At 58.9% G+C, this 19,636-nt stretch overlaps 3 protein-coding genes across 3 annotated transcripts in view; 1 reads left to right on the forward strand and 2 right to left on the reverse strand.

The window, feature by feature from the left end:
* The window catches only part of LOC116824972 (gamma-aminobutyric acid type B receptor subunit 1-like), a 48,933-nt gene extending 44,628 nt beyond the window's left edge, over positions 1 to 4,305 (forward strand). Inside the window, exons 20-23 of the mRNA XM_075072073.1 lie at positions 334 to 343; positions 1,612 to 1,817; positions 2,700 to 2,843; positions 3,103 to 4,305. Of these exons, the coding sequence (XP_074928174.1) occupies positions 334 to 343; positions 1,612 to 1,817; positions 2,700 to 2,843; positions 3,103 to 3,354 (612 nt within the window). The 3' untranslated portion in view covers positions 3,355 to 4,305. The remainder of the gene's footprint in view (positions 1 to 333; positions 344 to 1,611; positions 1,818 to 2,699; positions 2,844 to 3,102) is intronic.
* A 2,050-nt stretch (positions 4,306 to 6,355) lies between these two features.
* Positions 6,356 to 8,899, reverse strand: RNF225 (ring finger protein 225). Its single transcript, XM_075072046.1, has 2 exons — positions 8,612 to 8,899; positions 6,356 to 7,588 (listed from the first exon to the last, which is right to left on the reverse strand). Exon 2 carries the CDS (start codon positions 7,491 to 7,493, stop codon positions 6,582 to 6,584), a length of 912 nt encoding a protein of 303 aa, XP_074928147.1. The 5' UTR covers positions 7,494 to 7,588; positions 8,612 to 8,899; the 3' UTR covers positions 6,356 to 6,581.
* Positions 8,900 to 10,944: 2,045 nt separating this feature from the next.
* On the reverse strand, positions 10,945 to 13,838 carry RPS5 (ribosomal protein S5). Its single transcript, XM_032780648.2, has 6 exons — positions 13,758 to 13,838; positions 12,881 to 12,986; positions 12,311 to 12,520; positions 12,028 to 12,156; positions 11,761 to 11,859; positions 10,945 to 11,052 (listed from the first exon to the last, which is right to left on the reverse strand). The coding sequence occupies exons 2-6, from the start codon at positions 12,983 to 12,985 to the stop codon at positions 10,984 to 10,986; spliced, it is 612 nt and encodes a 203-aa protein (XP_032636539.1). The 5' UTR covers position 12,986; positions 13,758 to 13,838; the 3' UTR covers positions 10,945 to 10,983.
* Positions 13,839 to 19,636: the final 5,798 nt, after the last annotated feature.

Raw genomic sequence — 19,636 nt, forward strand, 5'->3', positions numbered from 1 at the left:
CCACTGCCCCTCAAACCTCAGCATCACGGCAGTGAGCGTGCCCCGCTGTGAGCCACTGCCCCTCAAACCTCAGCATCACGGCAGTGAGTGTGTCCCGCTGTGACCCACTGCCCCTCAAACCTCAGCATCACGGCAGTGAGCGTGCCCCGCTGTGAGCCACTGCCCCTCAAACCTCAGCATCACGGCAGTGAGTGTGCCCCGCTGTGACCCACTGTCCCTCAAACCTCATCATCACGGCAGTGAGCGTGCCCCGCTGTGACCCACTGTCCCTCAAACCTCATCATCACGGCAGTGAGCGTGCCCTGCTGTGACCCACTGCCCCTCAAACCTCAGCATCACGGCAGTGAGTGTGCCCCGCTGTGACCCACTGCCCCTCAAACCTCAGCATCACAGCAATGAGTGTGCCCCGGTGTGACCCACTGCCCCCCAAAGCTCATTGTCATGGAGTCACCGAGCGATGATCTGAAACCACTCTGGATGAAGCCAGCCAGGACTCTGGGGGAGCCTCCTCTCTCTGAGCATACTGTCTCCAGGGCAAGAAGCTTACACAGCTTCGACCTTCCTGGGTCTGACCTCAGAGTAATCAGCATCCCCTTCCTCACTGTGTGCTTCCCACAGCGAGTCTGCCCTGGCGGGGCTCCTGGGGAAGCCAGAGGGCCCGGCACCCCAACTCCGCAATCAGACATGACTCTCAGCCAGCCGGTGAATCAGAAGGTTTATTAGTCAACAGGAACACAGCATAGAACAGAGCTTGCTATCACAGAAATCAGTGACTTTCAGCCAAGTCCAGCTTTGGGAGTCGTGGGCCAGAAGCCCTGGACTCGCTCTCTTCCAGTCCCCCCAAGCAGACTCTCAGCTTCAAGCACCTGACCTCCGCCCCCGCCCCCCCCTGCTCCTGCACCTTTTTTTTGTCTCCCTTCCAGGGCAGTCACGTGGTTGCATCCCCATCCTGGGTCTCAGTTTACAAAGGGCACCAGTCATAGCATATGTGCAAGCAGTTGGAGCAGCTTCAGCTGCCCCAGAGGTCTCAGCCAAAGTCACACACCCCTATTCCCACCACTGAGGTATTTGTGCAGCACACAGGGAAACTGAGGCACACACAGTATTCATGCAAAACAGTAAAACTGACAGGCTCAACAGTAAGACTCACATACAACATAACAAGGGAAAGTCCCCACTTCATCACACCCTCTGCTCCCCCAGCCTTCTCCTGCCCCTCCAAATCGCCCCATCACAACAGTGTGTGAGCCCTGCTGTGACCCACTGCCCCCGCAAACCTCCCCACCACAGCAGTGAATGAGTATGCCCTGCTGTGGGCCACTGGCCTCCCAAACCTCCCCATCATGGTGGTGAGTGAGTGCACCCCACTGTGACCCACTGCACACCAGCCCCCTAGTGCACCCCCAAACCTCCCCGCTATGCTATGGCAATGGGCTTTTACAACATGGCAGTGAGTGTGCTCCACTGCACCCCAGTGCTTGACTGTACCCCACTGTGACCCCCAAGCATCCCTCTGAGCTATGACAGTGCATGCACATTCAGTACCTCCATGTTGTGCCACAGCTGTGTGAGGTGCGTGGGGGGGAAGTAGCCACATGGAGCGGGTTTGAGGTGTTGGGGCAGGTCTCTCCGTTTCCCCCTTCCCACACAGTGACCTTGCCCGCCCGCTGGCTCCGGCTGTGCCGCAGGTGCTGTGTCTGATCACCGCCCCCGTCACCATGATCCTGAACAGCCAGCAGGATGCAGCCTTTGCCTTCACCTCACTGGCCATCGTCTTCTCCTCCTACATCACCCTGGTGGTGCTCTTCGTGCCCAAGGTAGGTCCCCACCCCATCCCACCCCTGCCCACCTGCAGGGACAGGGGTCAGGATCTCCACACTGGGGAAGTGCTGGGCTGTTCTCTCCCTGTCTGACTGTAGGTGCAGGGATAGCACGGGAGGCTCAAAATCTTTGGTCTGGAGTTAGCATTGTGATGTTGTCTCTGACAGTCAGAGGAGGGAGTTGGAGGTCTGTGCTCTGGGTGTAGCATTGGGGTGTTTTCTTTGACTCACTCAGTTGAGGGGGTGGCTGTAGATCTGGGGTCTCTGTCAGGTGCACTACTGGCTTTTTGTTTCTTGTCCGATAGCAGAGTGGGATAGAGTAGTTGGGTTTTCAGGGGATTTTTTCTGGGTGTAGCATTGAGGTGATTGTCTCTGACAGTCAGTGGGGCAGCTGGGGGTTGGTTCTGTGGATGAGCTGTTGTTTCTGACAATCAGAGGGCAGGTATAGTGTTGGGTATTGTGTCTGAGTGTCAGGGAATATAGTTGGGAGTCAGCACTCTGGGTGTAGAATTATTACTGTCAGTTAGGGGGTAGTTGGGAGTCCATGCTCCAGGTGTAGTCTTGACTTCCAACATTTGACGGGGTATTTGGGAGTGAGTGATCCGGGTATAGTCTTGTCTCTAATGGTCGGTGGGGGGGAGGGGAGTAAGTTGGCGGTCAGGGCTCTGAGAGTGTCGTGTCTCTGACAGTCAGCAGAGGGGAGTTGGGAGTCACTGCTCCAGGTGTAGTCTTGTCTCTGACAGTCGACAGGGGGAGGAGGGATTGGAGTCAGTGCTCCGAGTGTAGTCTTGTCTCCGACAGTCGGCAGAGGTGGTGGTTGGGAGTCAGTGGTCCCGGTGTACTGTTGTCCCTGATAGTCACTGGGGGCGCTTGTTGCAGATGCGGCGTCTGATCACCAGGGGCGAGTGGCAGTCGGAGCAGCAGGATACCATGAAAACGGGCTCATCCACCAACAACAATGAGGAGGAGAAATCCCGGCTGCTGGAGAAGGAGAACAGGGAGCTGGAGAAGATCATTGCAGAGGTGAGGGTTGATCCTCCGTCCCGCGTTGGGTGGGGGGGTGGGGGGCAGCAGGAACCTGATGGGGTGCTCCCTTACTGTGATTATGCAGTGCAGGGTATAAAGTGGGGGTGAGACACCAGAACCCTACACTGAGGATGTCCTCTGCTCCACCTTCCTCAGAAGCTGGGGACTTAGGAGGATGGGAGGGAAGGGGGCTCATCACCCACTCGGAAGTGGGGGAGGCATTACACTCATTCACCCCTCTCCCTCTTTCCGGCAGAAGGAGGAGCGCGTCTCCGAGCTCCGCCAGCAGCTCCAGGACCGGCAGCAGCTGCGCTCCCGGCGCCGCCCCTCCAACCCCTCCTCGCGGGATGGCTGTGCCGCTGACAACCACTTCACCAACGCGGCCGGGCCCGTGCCCACCCTCTACCAGCCCAGCCTGCCGCTGGTGCGCTGCCTTGTCTCTGAGCAGGCTGACAAGCTGGGCCGCAGCAACTGCGACGGCAGCCGCGTCCACCTGCTCTACAAATGACTTTTGAGGTGGCGGGGCCTGAGAAGGGGGCGGGACCCAGGAAGGGGTGGAGCTAAATAAGGTCTCTTCTCCCCTCCCTCTCCCCTCCCATCACATCTCTTAGCTTGTAAAATCTCTCTGTATCGGTCCATCTTCCCTTCCCCCATCCAAGATCCGGGTGCCAAGTGATGTCCAGGTGCAGAGTAAAATGTGCACCTCGCCTGATGTATCCCGAATGGCTCTAGCTGGGGCAGTGTCAGGCAGGAGGGGGCAGCTGCTTATAACCAAGGCGATATGGGGAGGGCAGGGTGAATCGACAAGGGAAAGTTACCCCTTGAGCACGCCAGCAAGGCGTGCAGTGTCACTGTAGCACAGAGTCAGACCTGGTGGCCCCCAACTTAGTCATGCACAGCCGGATCTAGTTACTGGGACATACAGTCAAGCTGTAGTGCACAACCAGATTTAGTTATTCATATGTACAGTATTATTATAGCCTAGAACCAGGTTTGGTTATATGTAAGTACAATCAGACTGTAACTCACAGCCAGATCTGGTGACTTGTATGTACGATCAAACTGTTGTGCACAGGTGAGTCTGATTACTGTAATGTACTGTCAGACTGTAGTGTAAAACCAGGTCTGATTTACTTGTAAGTTCAGTCAAACTGTAGTGCACATCTGGGTCTGGTACAGTTGGACTGGAGTGCCAAACCAGACCTGGTTACTTGTATGTTTAAACTAGTGAACAGCTGGCTCTGGTTCCATGTGAATGCAGTTTGACTAGCATACAACCAGATCTGGTTACTTGTATGTACAATCAGACTGTAGCACACAACTGGGTCTGGTTACTTGTTTGTACTATCAAAATGTAGTGCACAGTCGGGTCTGGTTACTGTAATGTACTGTCAGACTGTAGTGTACAACCAGATCTGGTTTCTCAGTTGCACTTTAGTGAACAACTGGATCTGGTTAATATTGTGTGCAGTTGTGTTGTTTATGTGCAAAATTCATCTGCTTCCTTTTGCGTACATTGACCCTGGAGGTCACAGCCGCACCTGGAGGCTCTGCAGTCAGATCACGGTGTAACACCAGCTCTAGCAACTCCCAGATACAGTAGGAGCATCATGCATAGAATACAGTCAGCCTGTATAGTACAATCAGCAGTGGCTGTTGTCATCCGCCGGCATCCCAGCTGTAAGGGATGACCAGCCCTGGTTACCCTTAAGAATGGCCATGCAGACCTGGATACCTTGTGCACAGAGTCAGGTCAGGTTAGGTTACTCTGTCTACCCTAACTGACTGGAAGGGGGGATACAGCTGCCTGAGGCAGGGTCACTGTCTCCCAGAGATAGACGGGGCTTTCACGAGGGGATGGGATTGACATTGGTATCTGAGCCCTGCTTTGAGTAGGTGGCTCTGGATGGAGAGCTCCGCCGGCGTCCAGCCCGCAATCTGACTGTAGCGTACAGCCATTTCCCCAGCCACAGCTGCTCCTGAGGGCCTCTTCCTGTTCGGATAGACACGGCCTCAACCCTGTGCTTCTGCTAGGGGTGTGGGGGATGGGGAGTGCTCCAGCTGGCCCCCTTGGACCCTGGTGGTCCCCATGGCTCTCCCGACAGCTCACACCTGAGCTGGGCCCAGAGCCGCTGGAGTCGGGCCCGGGGGATGTTTCCTAACTAGATCCTATCAGTGTTCAGACTGTCCCCATCTGAGTCTCAGGAACAGGCATCATGAGAAGGACAAGAGAGCAGACCCACACGGAGAGCGAATATGCCAGGGAGCACTGGTGGTTGTTAGACGCGGCATTGGGCGGCTGCTCTGCGGGGGGAGCACAACATGAGAACACAAAGCATACACAGCACAACACACGCTGTAGCACGCATGGGTCACAAATTTAGGACATGCAGCAGGACAGAGCTCAACGGGTCAGACTCAGTGAGCATAGTGGTTCATTCTGGCCTTAAAATCTATGAGAGCACGTGAGCCCCCTAGAGCCAGCCCCCTAGAGCTAGCCCCCACCCAGCCCCAGAGACAGGAACCCCCAGTCCCAGAGACATTCCCCCCCACCCCCAGCTCCCTGAAGACAGACCATCCCCAACAACAGTGACTCTCCCAGAACCCCTCAGCCCATGAGACAGGCCCCCCTCCACCCCAGCCTAAGGGACAGTGAGCCCCATAAAGATAACTCCCACTCAGCCCGGGTATGGGGGCTGGCTGAGCAACTGAGAACAGCAGGGAAAGAACCCAGGAGTCCTGGCTCCCAGCCCCCGCTGCTCTAACCCACTGGGACCCCTGTTTGCATGAGGGGGTATTTCCACTCCCCACCCACCCCAACACAGCCCTCTAGGGCTCCCAGCTGCCAGGAATCTGCCTAACCTAGGACTTCCCAGCCGTGCCTGCAGAGCTCTGCCTGTGAGGAAGTAGAGCTCCAGGGTATGCTCAGCGAATGCAGGACTCTGGGAGGCCATGGAGTCTAGTGGTTAGAGCAGGAACTTGGGACTCAGCTCTGGCTCTGGGAGGGCTGTGGGGGCTGGTGGTTAGAGTAGGGGGCTAGGAGCCAGGACGCCTGGCTGGGTGCAGGCTGGCACTCCAGTGGCTAGGCTTGCCCCTCCTCTTCCGGCTGAGGTCAGGAGGTCAGTTGTTGGGAACTGAACAGATAAGGGTGGAGTTGTGGGTGGACCCCAGGAACCAGCCTCACGCAGGAAACCTCCCAGTGCTGGGCCCTTGGGGCTAAGGAGAGAAAGTGCTGTTAAACCTCCTGACACTGGGAGCATAAGTGGTGGGTGGGGGATTGAGCACAAACTGTTCCCAGCACACACACCCCAGCCCCCTGCTCTAACCACTAGGCCCCAGTACCTTCCCAGAGCCAGGCTAGAACCCAGGAGTCCTGCCTCCCAGCCCCCACCTCCCCCGTGTAAGGTCAAGTGAGCCCTTTGTGGCTTTCCTCTGTTGCTGCCACAGACTCTCCAGAGCCTTCACATATGAAAAATAAAATCATTTAATGAAGGGGGGGAGGGGAGAAACGTGGGGAGCTGGTGTGGGGGGTGTCCCTCATTGATTCCCTTTAGCAGCAAAACAGGGCCTTTAACCCCCTCGATGGACCCCCTCTAGGGTACAGTCTCCTCAGGGCTCACCGCCTCTGTCCCCCCGAGCCACAGCCCCAAAACCTGGGGGGAGGCAGCTGGAAGAAGCAGTGGGGGGGTCCCTCCTTTCTGCTTGTGGCCCAGCCTCCATCTCCTGGCTGGGGGTTCAGGGCTCACAGGGGACTGGGCCCCATGTCAGTTCTTGGCTGGGTTCAGCGTTGGGGGGCCCCAGGCCTCTCCGTCTCTTCCTCCTGATACCAGGCAGTGGAGGTGCCGTCTCTCCAGCTAGCCCCATAGCCCCATCTTTGGGGGGCTGTGCCAGCAGCCATCTGTCACTGGGCGGCGCCGGCGCAGCGGTGCCATTGGGCCAGGACACTTGCCAGGTGGTGTTGCCCAGCACCCCGCCTAGCCCCAGCCCGTAGGTCGTTGGCAGCATGAAGAAGATGTAGACGCCGGAGATCACCAGCCCCACCGTGACAGTTACAGCCACGGCCACAGCCACAGCAAAGGGCCAGCTGGAGCAGCCCAGCCCCTGCAGGCCCCTGGCCACACCCCGCGGTGCCGGCCGCCCCACATCCACGCTCAGACTGATGGTGCTGAGGGCAGGGCCCGGCTTGGGTAGCGCCAGCCCCCGGCCCTTTCGGGTCCCCCAGCCCGGCACGTACAGCAGCCCCTGGCGCCGGCTGAAGCGCACAGAGCTGCTGGGGGCAACAGGCGCCAGGGGCAGCTGGTCCAGCAGGTCCAGGCAGGTGGGCAGGCCAGGCAGGCCCTTGCGGGTGGGCAAGGAAGTCAACTCCCGGCACACAGGGCAGCTGACGGCGTTGACCTGCTCCGAGGAGACGTTGATGCGTGCCAGGCACTCGAGGCAGAAGATGTGCCCGCAGCCCAGCACCTTGGGCACCTTGAACAACCGATCATAGGGCGAGAAGCAGATCACACAGTCCATGGATGCCTTGTCTTCATCCTCCTCCGTAGTGCCCCAGGATGCCCGCTCTGCCAGCTCAGCACCCCAGGGCCCCTGCTCCACCAGCTCAGTGCCCTGGGCCCCCCCCAGCCCCACTTCCCCTGGTGCGGCCATGCCAAGGTGAAGGCGGAGGTGCAGCGAGCAGGGTCCCTCAAGTTAAGGTGGTGCCAGCCAGCAGGCACGTCCCGGCCTGGCCCCTGTTGACGTCTCTGGGGAGGGAAGGGAGAAAGGACAATATTTACCTGGTAGAGATAAAGTGCCCTGTGGCCTGGCCAAGCTGGGCGCCACCCCGTGCACGCCCAGTTCCTCGAGGAGGCTATCGGCCGCTCCCCAGCTAATCTGGAGTCACCCCGATACGGCGCCACCTGGGGCTAGGGCATTGGCATGGAGCTGCCAGACACTCCCACCCAGCGGGAGGGGACACACACCCCAAAGCACATCGTCAGCCCCCCAGCCTTGCCAGTGCCCTCACTCCTGACAGCCCCCGCTCGCCCAGGCCTGGGCTCCCCCAAACAGCTTTGCTGGTGCCCCTTGACCACTCCACATCCCCAGCTATTCTACCCCTGGGCTCCCCCACGACCTGCCGGTGCCCCTCACTCCCAACCCACAGCCCCATGCGAGCCCAGGCCTGGGCTCCCCGCCAGCTCTGCTGGTGCCCCTCAATCCTGCCCCCACTGCTATTCCAGCCCTGGGCTCCCTGAAACAGCTCTGCCAGTGGCCCTCAAGCCCACTCTTTCATCCTACCCCTGGGATCCCCCCAGCCCTGCCAGTGCCCCTCACTCCCAACCCACAGCCCCCTGCTAGCCCAGCTGTGGGCTCCCCTCAGATCTGCCGGTACCCCTCTCCGCTGCCCCCCCCCCCGCTATACTACCCCTTTGCTTCCTGAAACAGCTCTGCCAGTGGCCCCTTTGCTTCCCCCCCCATCTTACCCGTGGGATCCCCCCAGCCCTGCCAGTGCCCCTCACTCCCAACCCACAGCCCCCTGCTAGCCCAGCTGTGGGCTCCCTTCAGATCTGCCAGTGCCCCTCTCCCCTCCGCTATACTACCCCTTGGCTTCTCCCCCCACCATCCTACCCCTGGACTCCCCCCCAGCTCTGTTGGTGCCTCTCAATCCTGCCCCTGCTGCTATTGCAGCCCTGGGCGCCTCCATAGAGCTTTCGGTGCCCCCTAGTCCTGAGCCCCAGCCCCTGGAAGCCCAGCCCTGGCCTCAGGCCCCATAGAGTCAGGCTCACCTAGTCCAGGCCTGGGCACAGCTGGGATGTTACTGTAGCAGGTGCACTGGGGTTGCCAGGTTGCTCCTCCTGGCTCCTGGTGCTGCTGGCTCCGGCATCTCCTGGGCTCTGGAATCTGCCCCCCGCAGGTAGCATTTCCCTTAGCAGTGCCCGCCCTGCCGCCCCAGCCCGCCCAGTTCTTGTGGGGCTGGGTGCGGCCAGGGCGACAAGCCGGTGCCACCACATTCCCTTCCTGTGGCTACTGGCCAGGAATGCGACCGGTAGCTGGCTCTGCCAGGGTTAACCCTTCACCGCCGCCCGCACCCAGCCCCCCCTGCTCTCTGCAACACAGCACCCCCTGCTGAGCCCCCCAACCCTGCTCTCTGCAAGAGTGCCCCCTGCTGAGCCCCCCAACCCTGCTCTCTGCAGCACAGCGCCCCCTGCTGAGCCCCTAATCCTGCTCTCTGCAACAGAGTGCCCCCTGCTGAGCCCCCGACCCTGTTCTCTGCAACATAGCACTCCCTGCTGAGCCAACTGCTCCCTGCAACAGAGCGCCCCCTGCTGAGCCCTCCAACCACTCCCTGCAGCACAGCGCTCCCTGCTGAGCCCGACCCTGCTCTCTGCAACAGAGTGCCCCCTGCTGAGCCCCTGACCGCTCCCTGCAACACAGCACCCCCTGCTGAACCCCCCACCCTGCTCTCTGCAACACAGCACCCCCTGCTGAGCCCAACTGCTCCCTGCAGCATGGCACCCCCTGCTGAGCCCGACTGCTCCCTGCAGCATGGCACCCCCTGCAACACAGGACCCCCTGCTAAGTCCCCCACCCCACAGAGACCAGCACCCCCTGTTGAACCCCCATCCTGATCCTGGCAGCTCAGTGCTCCCTACTGATCCTCCCCCCTGTGCCCTGCAACCCAGCACCCCCTGCTGAGCCCCACCCCCATTCCCCCCTGCAGCCCAGCAACCCCTCCTGAGCCCGTGCTGCTCCCTGCCCCACTCCATGGAGACCAGTACCCCATGCTGAACCCCTGCCCTGCTCCCTGCAGTGCCTCCTAACAAGTCCTGCCCCCACACAACAGCAGCCCCTTGTGCCAAACTGGTGGCTTAGGCCCAGCTCTGTGAAGTGAATCTAACCCCTGGAGTGCTCCAGTCCCTCTAAGGTGTCTATACCCTACTCTGTGGGCAGCACAGCAGAGAAAGCCATGGGCCCCCACATGTGAGCTCAGAAGGCAGCTGTTACCCCCTCTCCGAAGCTAGCTCCTTCTGTAGGGGTCTGCGCATAGCCCTATGGCTCTGGGCAGAAGAGAGGTGTGTAGGGGCCAGGCCCTCTCCCAGCCATGCCACAGGGCCTGCCAGGGGCCCTGACCCAAGCTGTGAAGGCTGGACAAAGAGCAAGTGCTGAGCAGGAGGGTCTGGATGCCATGGGGCTGGAGAGGTTGGCCAAGAGCTGGTGGTGTGGGGGAGGGGAGGGGAGGGCAGACACCTCAGCCCCAGCTGGTCTAGGAGCAGGCAGGCAGCCAGAAGTCAGATCTGCCCACACTGTGTAACAAGCCTAGGGAGCCCTGGCTCTTCTCCAACAGGCCAAGAGCCTGCACTGAGGCCAAGGCCCAGCCCAGCAAACCTGCTCTGGAGCAAGACTCCTTGTCCCACCCTCTGGGCCAGCCCAACTGGTCTGACTGGCTTGGCCAGCCTTGCTTGGGGGGACTGGTTCCATCACACAAACACACGCAGGCCTATGGCCAATTAGCCATTCCCCTGCAGCCCGTAGGGCACCCCCCAGCCCCTGGAAACAGCGTCCAGCCCCAACTACAGGCTGAGTGGGGGAGTCTTGCTGGACCCCTGGGAGCTAGGGCTGCCCCCATTGCAGAGGGGAGTGACTCTCCATTTCACAAGGAGGCCCCACTCTCCATGCTCCCCCAGCTCTTCTTGAGCAGGGTGAGGAACAGGACAGGGCCCTATAGCCAGCTCCCAGCTCATCCATGCCTTGTGGGCCCCCAGGGGCAGCTATTAGGGGACACAGAGGGCAGAGCCAGGCCTCCAAGCAGCCGCTCCGCAGAGACGGGCAGTAGAGCCTGCTCCACCTCACTGATCTCTGCAGTGCCACCCCACCACACATACCCACAGCTGGAGCCAGCTGCAGCCCTCCACCAACCCCAAGCCCACTCAGGAGACCTGCCACCCACATCTGTCCATGCAAGAGATGCCCTTGCTGGAGATGGGGTGGGGGATGGGCAAGTGGCAACAGAGCAGGGCACAGGAGAGGGTGGGAGGTGGTCATGGAAGGGCAGCATCAAGCAGGGCTCACTCCCTCCTCCCGCAGGCAGGGCCCAGCTCAGAGAGGACACACAGGGGGGTGAGTGGAATCAGAGTTTATTGGGGTGGTTCCTGCAGCTTTAACGGTTCGACTTGGCCACACGCTCCAGCTCGTCCTTCTTCTTGATAGCATAGGAGTTGGAGGAGCCCTGGGAGGGGGTGAGATGGTGAGATTCCCCCCCATGGTGGAGGCCCCCCCGCAGCTTAAGAGCCAGATCTGCACCCCCTAGGGCACAGGGGGCACCCTCCAGTGGTGACAGCACTGCGCCAGAGGGGACAGCTGTAGGGCAGGGATCTGCCAGCAGGGCTCAGTCAAAGGCTCATGCCAATTGCCAGGGGCAGGCCAGGAAAGGAGACCCTTGGAGGACCTTGAGCAGGAGCAGTCCTGCAGCCCTTCACTGCTAGGGACACAGACTCTAAGCCAGGGAGCAGCTGGAGAATCTCCCCTCCATTGGGTGTAGTTATCCGCACAGCCCCCAGGGGGCACAGTCACGCCCTAGCAGTGACCCAGGCTGGTGACGCACCAGAGGGGAAGCAGCTATGTGGCACAGAAGCCCTTTGACAGTCACTCAGTCAACATGAGTGGTTGCATTGATGGGACCATCCCCATGCACAGCCAGCCAGCCCCTAAGCAATGAAGGGCAGAGCAGGCTGCAGGAAAGGGGCTGAGCTGAGGGAGCCACGTGCTGGGCCTCAGACTCCAGACAGCACAAAGCTAGGCAGGGTGCTATCTGGGAGCCCAGCACTCGCCTGCCCACTCAGAGCAGAGGACAAGGGCATCTCCCAGCACGATGGGCCAGGCACAGGCAGGTGTGCAGAGGAGGGGAAGGGAGAGGAGCCCTGCCCCCATCTCTCACCTTGGCAGCATTGATGAGTTCATCAGCCAGACACTCGGCGATGGTCTTGATGTTGCGGAAGGCAGCCTCACGGGCTCCAGTACACAGCAGCCAGATGGCCTGGGGGGCAGAGAGGGGTTACCAGGTGCCTAGAGCCAGTGGCCAGCAGTGCCCAGCCCATACGCACTGTGGAGTAGGCACTAGGCACAGCTGCATGGGGAGGGGGAAGTCACGCTCAGGGATGGAGGGGTATGCTGTGCACACATGTATGGCCAGGGAGGGGTGTACCTGGTTGACACGGCGCAGCGGGGACACATCCACGGCCTGTCTCCGGACAGTGCCGGCACGGCCAATGCGGGTCGAGTCCTCCCTGGGCCCGCTGTTGATGATGGCGTTGACCAGGACCTGCAGGGGGTTCTGCACAGAGAGTCACATGGACAGGTCAGAGATCCCACGTAACTCAACCCCCAACCCCAGCTGAGGTCACATGCACAGAGCCCACACCCCAAACCCTCCCTCCCACACACCTGTCTGGCCAGGACAGCCAGCACCCCCACCCCCGGCAGCCCACCTCCCCGGTGAGCAGGTGGATGATCTCGAAGGCATGCTTCACGATGCGCACGGTCATGAGCTTCTTGCCATTGTTGCGGCCATGCATCATCATGGAGTTGGTGAGACGCTCCACGATGGGGCACTGGGCCTTGCGGAAGCGCTTGGCCGCATAGCGCCCGGCACTGTGGGGCAGGTACTTGGCATACTTCTCCTTCACCGCAATGTAGTCCTGGGCCAGGGAGAGAGACTAGTTCAGCAGGGGGGCCAAGGAGGGGGAGACACCCCCCACACCTCATGCTGACAGGGGCAGCCAGTCTGAGAGCAAGGGGGTGGCAGACCCAGGCATCCTATCCCACCCACTACAATGGTGCACAGAGGGCATGAGCTGTGAGGAGAAGTGAAAGACCTAAGTATTTCCGCACCCCCCCAGGTATCCCTCCCCCCTGACAAGGTGCAAGTGTAAGCTGGGGACCCAGGCATCCTGACTCACTCCCTGCAGCCCCACCCGCTGCATACAGAGATCATGAAGGGTTTGTGTGTGGGGGGAGAGCCCCAAGCATCCTGGCCCGCCCACTCAGGCTCCCCAGACCTGCAGGGAGATGTCATTGATCTGGACATCATCCGTGCTCCATTTCCCGAAAAGCTTGATGTCAGGGGTCTCGGCCACAGCAGGCGCTGTCTCCCACTCAGTCATTCTGGAGAGAGAAGGGAGAGTCAGGCAATGCAGCACTCATGTCCCACACTCAACTCCCCCACATATGGGGTACCCCAATTCATGCCCATCCCTACAGGGCAGAACCCCTCAAACTACACAGTCCCCTGGCAGAGCAACCCCTCCACCTCACCAGCAGCCCTCCTCAATGTCCCCACCAGGGAGAGCACCCCACAGTGGTGTGCAATCCCTGCTGGCCCCTATGGGACAGCCCCCCCAGTCCAACACACCGCCCCCCTGGGGTGGGGGAGCTGCCCAATATGGTACCTCTGGAGGAGTCTCCAGGGTAGCTGCTGTGGGGAGCGCACAGCCTGGAGAGGGGGCACCAGCCACCCAGGAGGCCAGCGCAGGATATTTCCAGTAGGACCTACGGGCTCCCCTCCACCATGGGGCACGTGAGTTCCGCCCCCTCCCCCCCGCCCCCAGCACCGGGCAGGGCGACGGGTCCGGCGGTGGCTGCTCGGCTCACTGCGCCCGTGGGTGGAGATTGGGGGGGTGTCTGCACGGCAGGAACAGGACCCGCCTCGAGTGGGGATCAGCACCTGGAAACATCCCCAGGGGTTCCAGACTCCCCATCGCCCCACGCACGGGCCCCTCGAGCCCCGCGGTTCCGCGCCGCCCCGGAGGGTCCCGGTCCCACCCCCGGTCACTCCACGCGCCGCCCCAGGGTTCCACAACCTCCCCTCGTCGCCCCACACGCGGGACCACGGCCCCTCTCAGCGTTCCGTTCTATCCCATCCCCCCCGGCACTCACATGGCGGTAGCTCCGCCGCCGTCCAGCCCAGGAAAGAGAACTCTATACGGGGTCTCCCAGGCTCTTATGATCTAGAGGGCCAAGAAGAGCTTCCGGTGGCGAATTGCGCATGCGCTAATCTGCGTTCAGGGGTGACACGCAAGCGCCAGAATGGGTTCCGAAGCCTCGCTTCCGCCCAGGGCTTTGCCCGCTAATCTGTTGTGCGCGTGCGTAAGCATGTCCCCATTTCTACATCGGGCGATGGTGTTCACGCATGCGCACTGCTGGAAGCGTTGTCCTGCATGGTCCCCTCTGACAGATGCGCGCGCCGCTCACCCTGTCGTTTCAAAAATGGACGCTCGGGCGATCTCATGCGCAGCATGTATCATGTCCCGCCACCACTTCTCAGGCGCGTGCGCACTGAGGAAGCACGAAGTCCAGAGCGCGCTGCCGTCCGATTTGCAAGGCTGCGCTGCTGCCGCGCTTCTGCATTGGCAGCTGCGAAGCGAACAACGCCATGTCTAATAAGGGCATAGTTGCCCTATGTACCCTCTCCTTGGGTGTTAGTGGGAAAGCAGCACCAGGGCTCGCTCCTGAGCTCAGGCTCATGCGTCCCCTGGAGACTAAGGGTGGGAGCCCATCGGGGACTGGGGACCCCCTCACACCGAGACTAGGTGCTGTGGGTCCCTCGGGGGACAGGGGCTGGGGTCCTGCTCAGAAACAGCATGTAAAGCTCCATGTGCTGCAGTGGGGTGGAGAGAAAGGCTTTCCAATGGAGCAGGGGTGTAAACACAGCCTGGGCTGGTACGCAGGTGTAAGACGCCTGGGTGGTCTAGGGCAGTGTCAGTCTTGGGCCATCACTACCTCAGCTGCAGCATGGGGGTAAACACACCTATCATTTTCCAGCTGCAGCTCTCAGAGCACTTTACAGGGGAGGGGCAAGATTGTTATCGTGCTTTTACATATGGGGGAGAGTGACGCACAAAGGGGATGAGACTTGCCCGTGGTCACCAAGCATGCCAGAGGCAGGGATAGAACCCAGCTATCCTGAGGTGTGGTGGCTCATCAGCCCAGGCCTAGGAGGTGCAGCCTAACCAAGAATTCGCCAAAGCCACATGATTCATTTTGTACACATACAGATTTAAGGACAGTGACTCTTGTCTATATTACTCCTGGGGGAATTCTGCCCCCCACTGTGAGGGGGCAGAATTCATATTGTCCGCAGATTTCTTTGTTCCCCCTCAGAAAAATGGGGAAGCAAAGAAATATGCAGGGACACATTCCCCACAGTCAGAGCAGCAGGCAGAAGCATAAATCACCATGGTGGGGTGGGGGCTGGGCACGTGAGCATGCATGGGAGGACTCTGTCCCTCTCGCTCATCTGGCCTGGATGGGTAGGACTTCAGGTTGTTTGGAGGTAGGCATGAGGTAGGTTCTGTCCTATGAGGCAGTTAATTGTTCCCATTCTTAGTCAATTCCCCCAGGTGCATAAAACACATGTTAAAGTTTTAAGGCTCCTTTACATTGCCAGAGTGGTGGAAAGGAGCCTTATTATAAATAACAGGGAGGGAATCCTCAGCTAGGAAGATCTAGGTTCTGTCTCAATTTTTTCCTGTGACGGAGTGGCAAAATGGGGTTAATTATAGGTCAGGATCTATTTTACTTATCCATTAAAAAAAAAAAGACTTTGAGGGCAAATAAAATGTTTATCAAGGAGTCAATAACATTTCAGGACAATCAGAACCAAGGACTTCCCAAAGTAGCCAGCCAGAATTATAAACTGGAATGCTGGGTATGGGTTCCCTAGTATTTGTACTTTAACTTTCATATGTTTAGGAAATGCTGAATAGTTATTGTGACTTTTTTCTGTGTTGTAGTTTAAATAAATTAACAAGATAATTGAAACTGGTGTGATTATATTGCATTATTTTGACAAACAAAATATGCAGAATTTTTAATTTTTGGCGCAGAATTCCCCCAGAAGTAGTATATGCAATAAGATAACACAAGGCCACAAGAAGTGCTTGTGATTTAATTGAAATCTGTCCCAACTCCCTCTTGCCAGTAGTGAAACGCAATACCCAACCAACGGAGCTGGGGACGAGGAGTTTGGGCTGTGGGAGGGGCTCAGGGCTGGGCCAGAGGGTTGGAGTGTGGGGGTGAGGACTGCGGGATGGAGCCAGGAATGAGGACTTCAGGGTGTGGGAGGGGGCTCTGGGCTGGGGGTACAGGCTCTGGGGTGGGACCAGGGATGAGGGGTTTGGGGTGCAGGAAGAGGCTTCAGGTTTGGGGGGGCACAGGGTTGCAGCATGAGCTTACCTTGGGCGGCTCCTGCTCAATGGTGCAGCAGAGGTGCTAAGGCAGGCTTCCTGCCTGTCCTGGCACCGTGGACTGCAGTGCACCCCGGAAGCAGCCAGCAGCAGGTCCAGCTCCTAGGTGGAGGTATGAAAGCAGCTCCACGTAGCTGTCGCCTGCAGGCACTGCCCCCCACCCCCCGCCTCCCCGGATGTAGAGCCAGTGCTCAGGGCAGGGGCAGTGCACGGAGCCCTGTGGCCCCCCCGCCTAGGAGCCGGACCTGCTGCTGGCCACTTCCGGGACACAGCATGGTGTCAGAACAGGAAGGGACTAGCCTGCCTTAGCCAGGCAGTACCGCTGACGGAACTTTTAACGGTCCGGTCGGCAGTGCTGACCAGAACCACTGCGAACCAGTGCCTTACATTCCGCAACCCAGTACTGGGTTGCAACCCACAGTTTGACAACCACTGCCCTGGAAGGTGATTGGTGCATCACCACACACAAAAGTCATGAGCCGCCGGTGGTCCATTCTCCCATGCCAGAGCTGTATCCACTGGGCTGCACTGCCTTCCAAACACAGGGAAAGGAACGCTCTCTGGTCCTGATGTCATTTGGACACCAGTGTAGCTATACCAGCAAACCCTCCTGGAGGAGATGCAGCTTAGACTGGCAGAGAGGGCTCCTGCCGGTACAGTTGCCCAGGCAAACTAATCTCTACAAGGAGAATGACGGGCATAGCTGGTGCTGAACTAGGGGTATGTCTACACTACGAAATTAGGTTGATTTAATAGAAGTCGATTTTTAGAAATCGATTTTATACAGTTGATTGCGTATGTCCCCACTAAGCGCATTAAGTTGGCAGAGTGCGTCTTCACTACCGTGGCTAGCACTGACTTATGGAGTGGTGCACTGTGGGTACCTATCCCACAGTTCCTGCAGTCTCCGCCACCCATTGGAATTATGGGTTAAGCTCCCAATGCCTGATGGGGCAAAAATATTGTTGTGGGTGGTTCTGGGTATGTCGTCAGTTGCCCCTCCCTCTGTGAAAGCAATGGCAGACAATCGTTTTGTGCTTTTTTTCTTGAGTTACCCGTGCAGACGCCATACTATGGCAGGCATGGTGCCTGCTCAGCTCACCGTCACCGCTGCTGTTGTGGACAAGTCTACTGTGGGGGCTGCTGTGATCCAAGTAGCCAATGCATTATTTCTTTATTAATTAAAAAAAATGAGATAACGGATAATGATAACGGTGGGGAGGGGGAGGAGGGAAGGACAAGGCCACATTGCTTATTGTAGCCACACTAAAAATCAAACTGTTTGAATGACAGCCTTCTATTGCTTGGGTCATCCTCTGGAGTGGAGTGGCTGGGTGCCCGGAGCCTCCTTCCCTGCCCCCCCATGTGGCATCTGGGTGAGGAGGCTCTGGAACATGGGGAGGAGGGTAGCCAGTTATACAGTGGATGCAGAGGGGTTCTGTGCACTTGTTGGCTTTCCTGCAGCTCCAACAGAAGCTTCATCATGTACGTTTGCTCCCCCAACAGACACTTCATCATGTCCATTTCCTCCCCCATTAGCCTCAGCATTGCGTCCTGCCTCCACTCCTCGCACTCACTTAATTCTTTCCTGGCCTCTGGCACTGAATGCCTCCATGCATTAAGCTGTGCCCTATCAGTGCGGGAGGGCTGCATGAGCTCGGCAAACATGTCATCGCAAGTGCGTTTTTTCGCCTTCTAATCTGTGATAACCTGAGGGATGGAGATGATGGGGGAGCATAAAAACATTCTATGCTTTGTGATTCTGGGGGTACTGCATGGTAATCTCTGCTGCTGAGTGCTGCTGACTTCGCCACGCTGACCAAACAGGAAATGAAACTTAAAAGTTCCCAGGGCTTTTCCTGTGTACCTAGCTAGTGCATCGGAGTTCAAAGTGCTGTCCAGAGCATTCACAAGGGAGCACCCTGGGATAGCTCCCGGAGGCCAATACCATCAATATTCCAAATTTGACCCAGCAAGGTCGATTTTAGTGCTGCTCCCCTCGTCGGAGAGGAGTACAGAAGTTAATTTTAAGAGATCTTTAGGTCGATGGAATGAGATTGGTTGTGTGGACGTGGTCATTTTTAAATCGATCTAATGCAGCTACATTCAACCCAACCCCATAGTGTAGACAAGGGCTAGGGCTACTGGGGCGTGGAAATGACAGGCAACAAGCCTAAGCCAGCAGAACACCTTGGCCTGGAAACTCTTTGAGGTTCTGCCTAGCGTGGCAGGGCCCCCCAGTTAGCAGGGAGGACCCTGAGAGGTGCCCATGCATGTGCGTTTGTGATGGCCACACTAGGAGCCCTGCACAGCCGGCACAGCTCTGGGGGAGGAAGCCACCAGCCATCCTGGCTCGCATGTCAGCCACATAGTGAAAGGGTCAAGGCCAGTCACCGGGAGCAGGTAGCACGGGCCAGGAGCGTCCTTGCTGGGCCCCTCGGTGTTTGGCCAGCCCCTTGGCTGAGGGACGTCAAGATGGCTGTGCCAACGTGTCCGGAGCTATGGAGCAAGGAGTGGGCTTGACTCCCCAGAGCCTGACAGGGGACTTGTTGGTGTCCTCCCCACCCCACCTTGCCCAGCCTCTCCCATGCCCCCCTTAACTCCCATCTCACCCAGCCTGCCCCCAGCCTGGCTTTCCCAGTGCCCCCCAACTCTCATTTCATCCAGCTTCCCCTGTCCCCCGCCAACCCTCGCCCCTCCACCCTCTCCAGTCCTCCTGCCCCTCTCAGCCCGCACCCTGCCTGGCTTCCTCCTTTGCCCTCTAACTTCCATCCCACCCAGTCTCCCCAGCAGTCCATGCTACCCAACCCCCACCTCACCCAGACTTCTCATTGTCCCCCAACTTTCACCCCACAAGGTTCCCACAGTGCCCCCTGGCCTCCCCAACCCCCACTATACCTAGCTTTTCCAGTGCTTCCCAAGTCCCAACCCACCTGGCCTCCCCATCCCCTATTCCCTCCCAGATCCCTTCCCCACCCAGCCTCCCCTCTGGTCCCCAACCCTCAAGCCCTCGCCTCCATGTGACAAAGTGGGAATTTTCTGTAATATTTTTTCCGATGCTAATGCATGCCTCAGTTTCCCCCAGTACTTTGCAGTGCTACCCAGTGGGTGCAGAAAGGTTAATCCTGCTCCTGGGGCAGCACAGGAGAGATGTGGGGAGCGGGGGTGTCACCTCACTGCCTGTCTTGTTAGAGGACTGGCTGAAACTGACTCGAATCAATGGAGGATCTGGAAAGCCAACGGGAGCCCCTAGCACTGAACAACTGACACCCACCAACGCACTAGGCCCTGCAGAGTGGGCAGGTCTCTGCCCAGGTCTCTGCCCAGGAGGTGGTGAGGCCGAGTGGCCTCCCCTTGCAGAAGAGTGGGACCCCTTTGGGGGGTCTGACCCACTGAAGAAGTGGAGCCTCCAAGGGACTGTTTAAAGCTGGGGGTTAGCACTGATCCTATGGCTCTGTGACACCTGTCCCACCCCACTCGCCTTCCCCGATGCCCTTGGCCCCCCCATCCCCATCTCCTCTGACCTCCTCAACCTGCCCCACTCCAGGCCCCGCATTCCCCTCTCCCTGG

The sequence above is a fragment of the Chelonoidis abingdonii genome, chromosome 13, assembly GCF_003597395.2.
Source record: "Chelonoidis abingdonii isolate Lonesome George chromosome 13, CheloAbing_2.0, whole genome shotgun sequence".
NCBI classification, from domain to species: domain Eukaryota; kingdom Metazoa; phylum Chordata; order Testudines; family Testudinidae; genus Chelonoidis; species Chelonoidis abingdonii.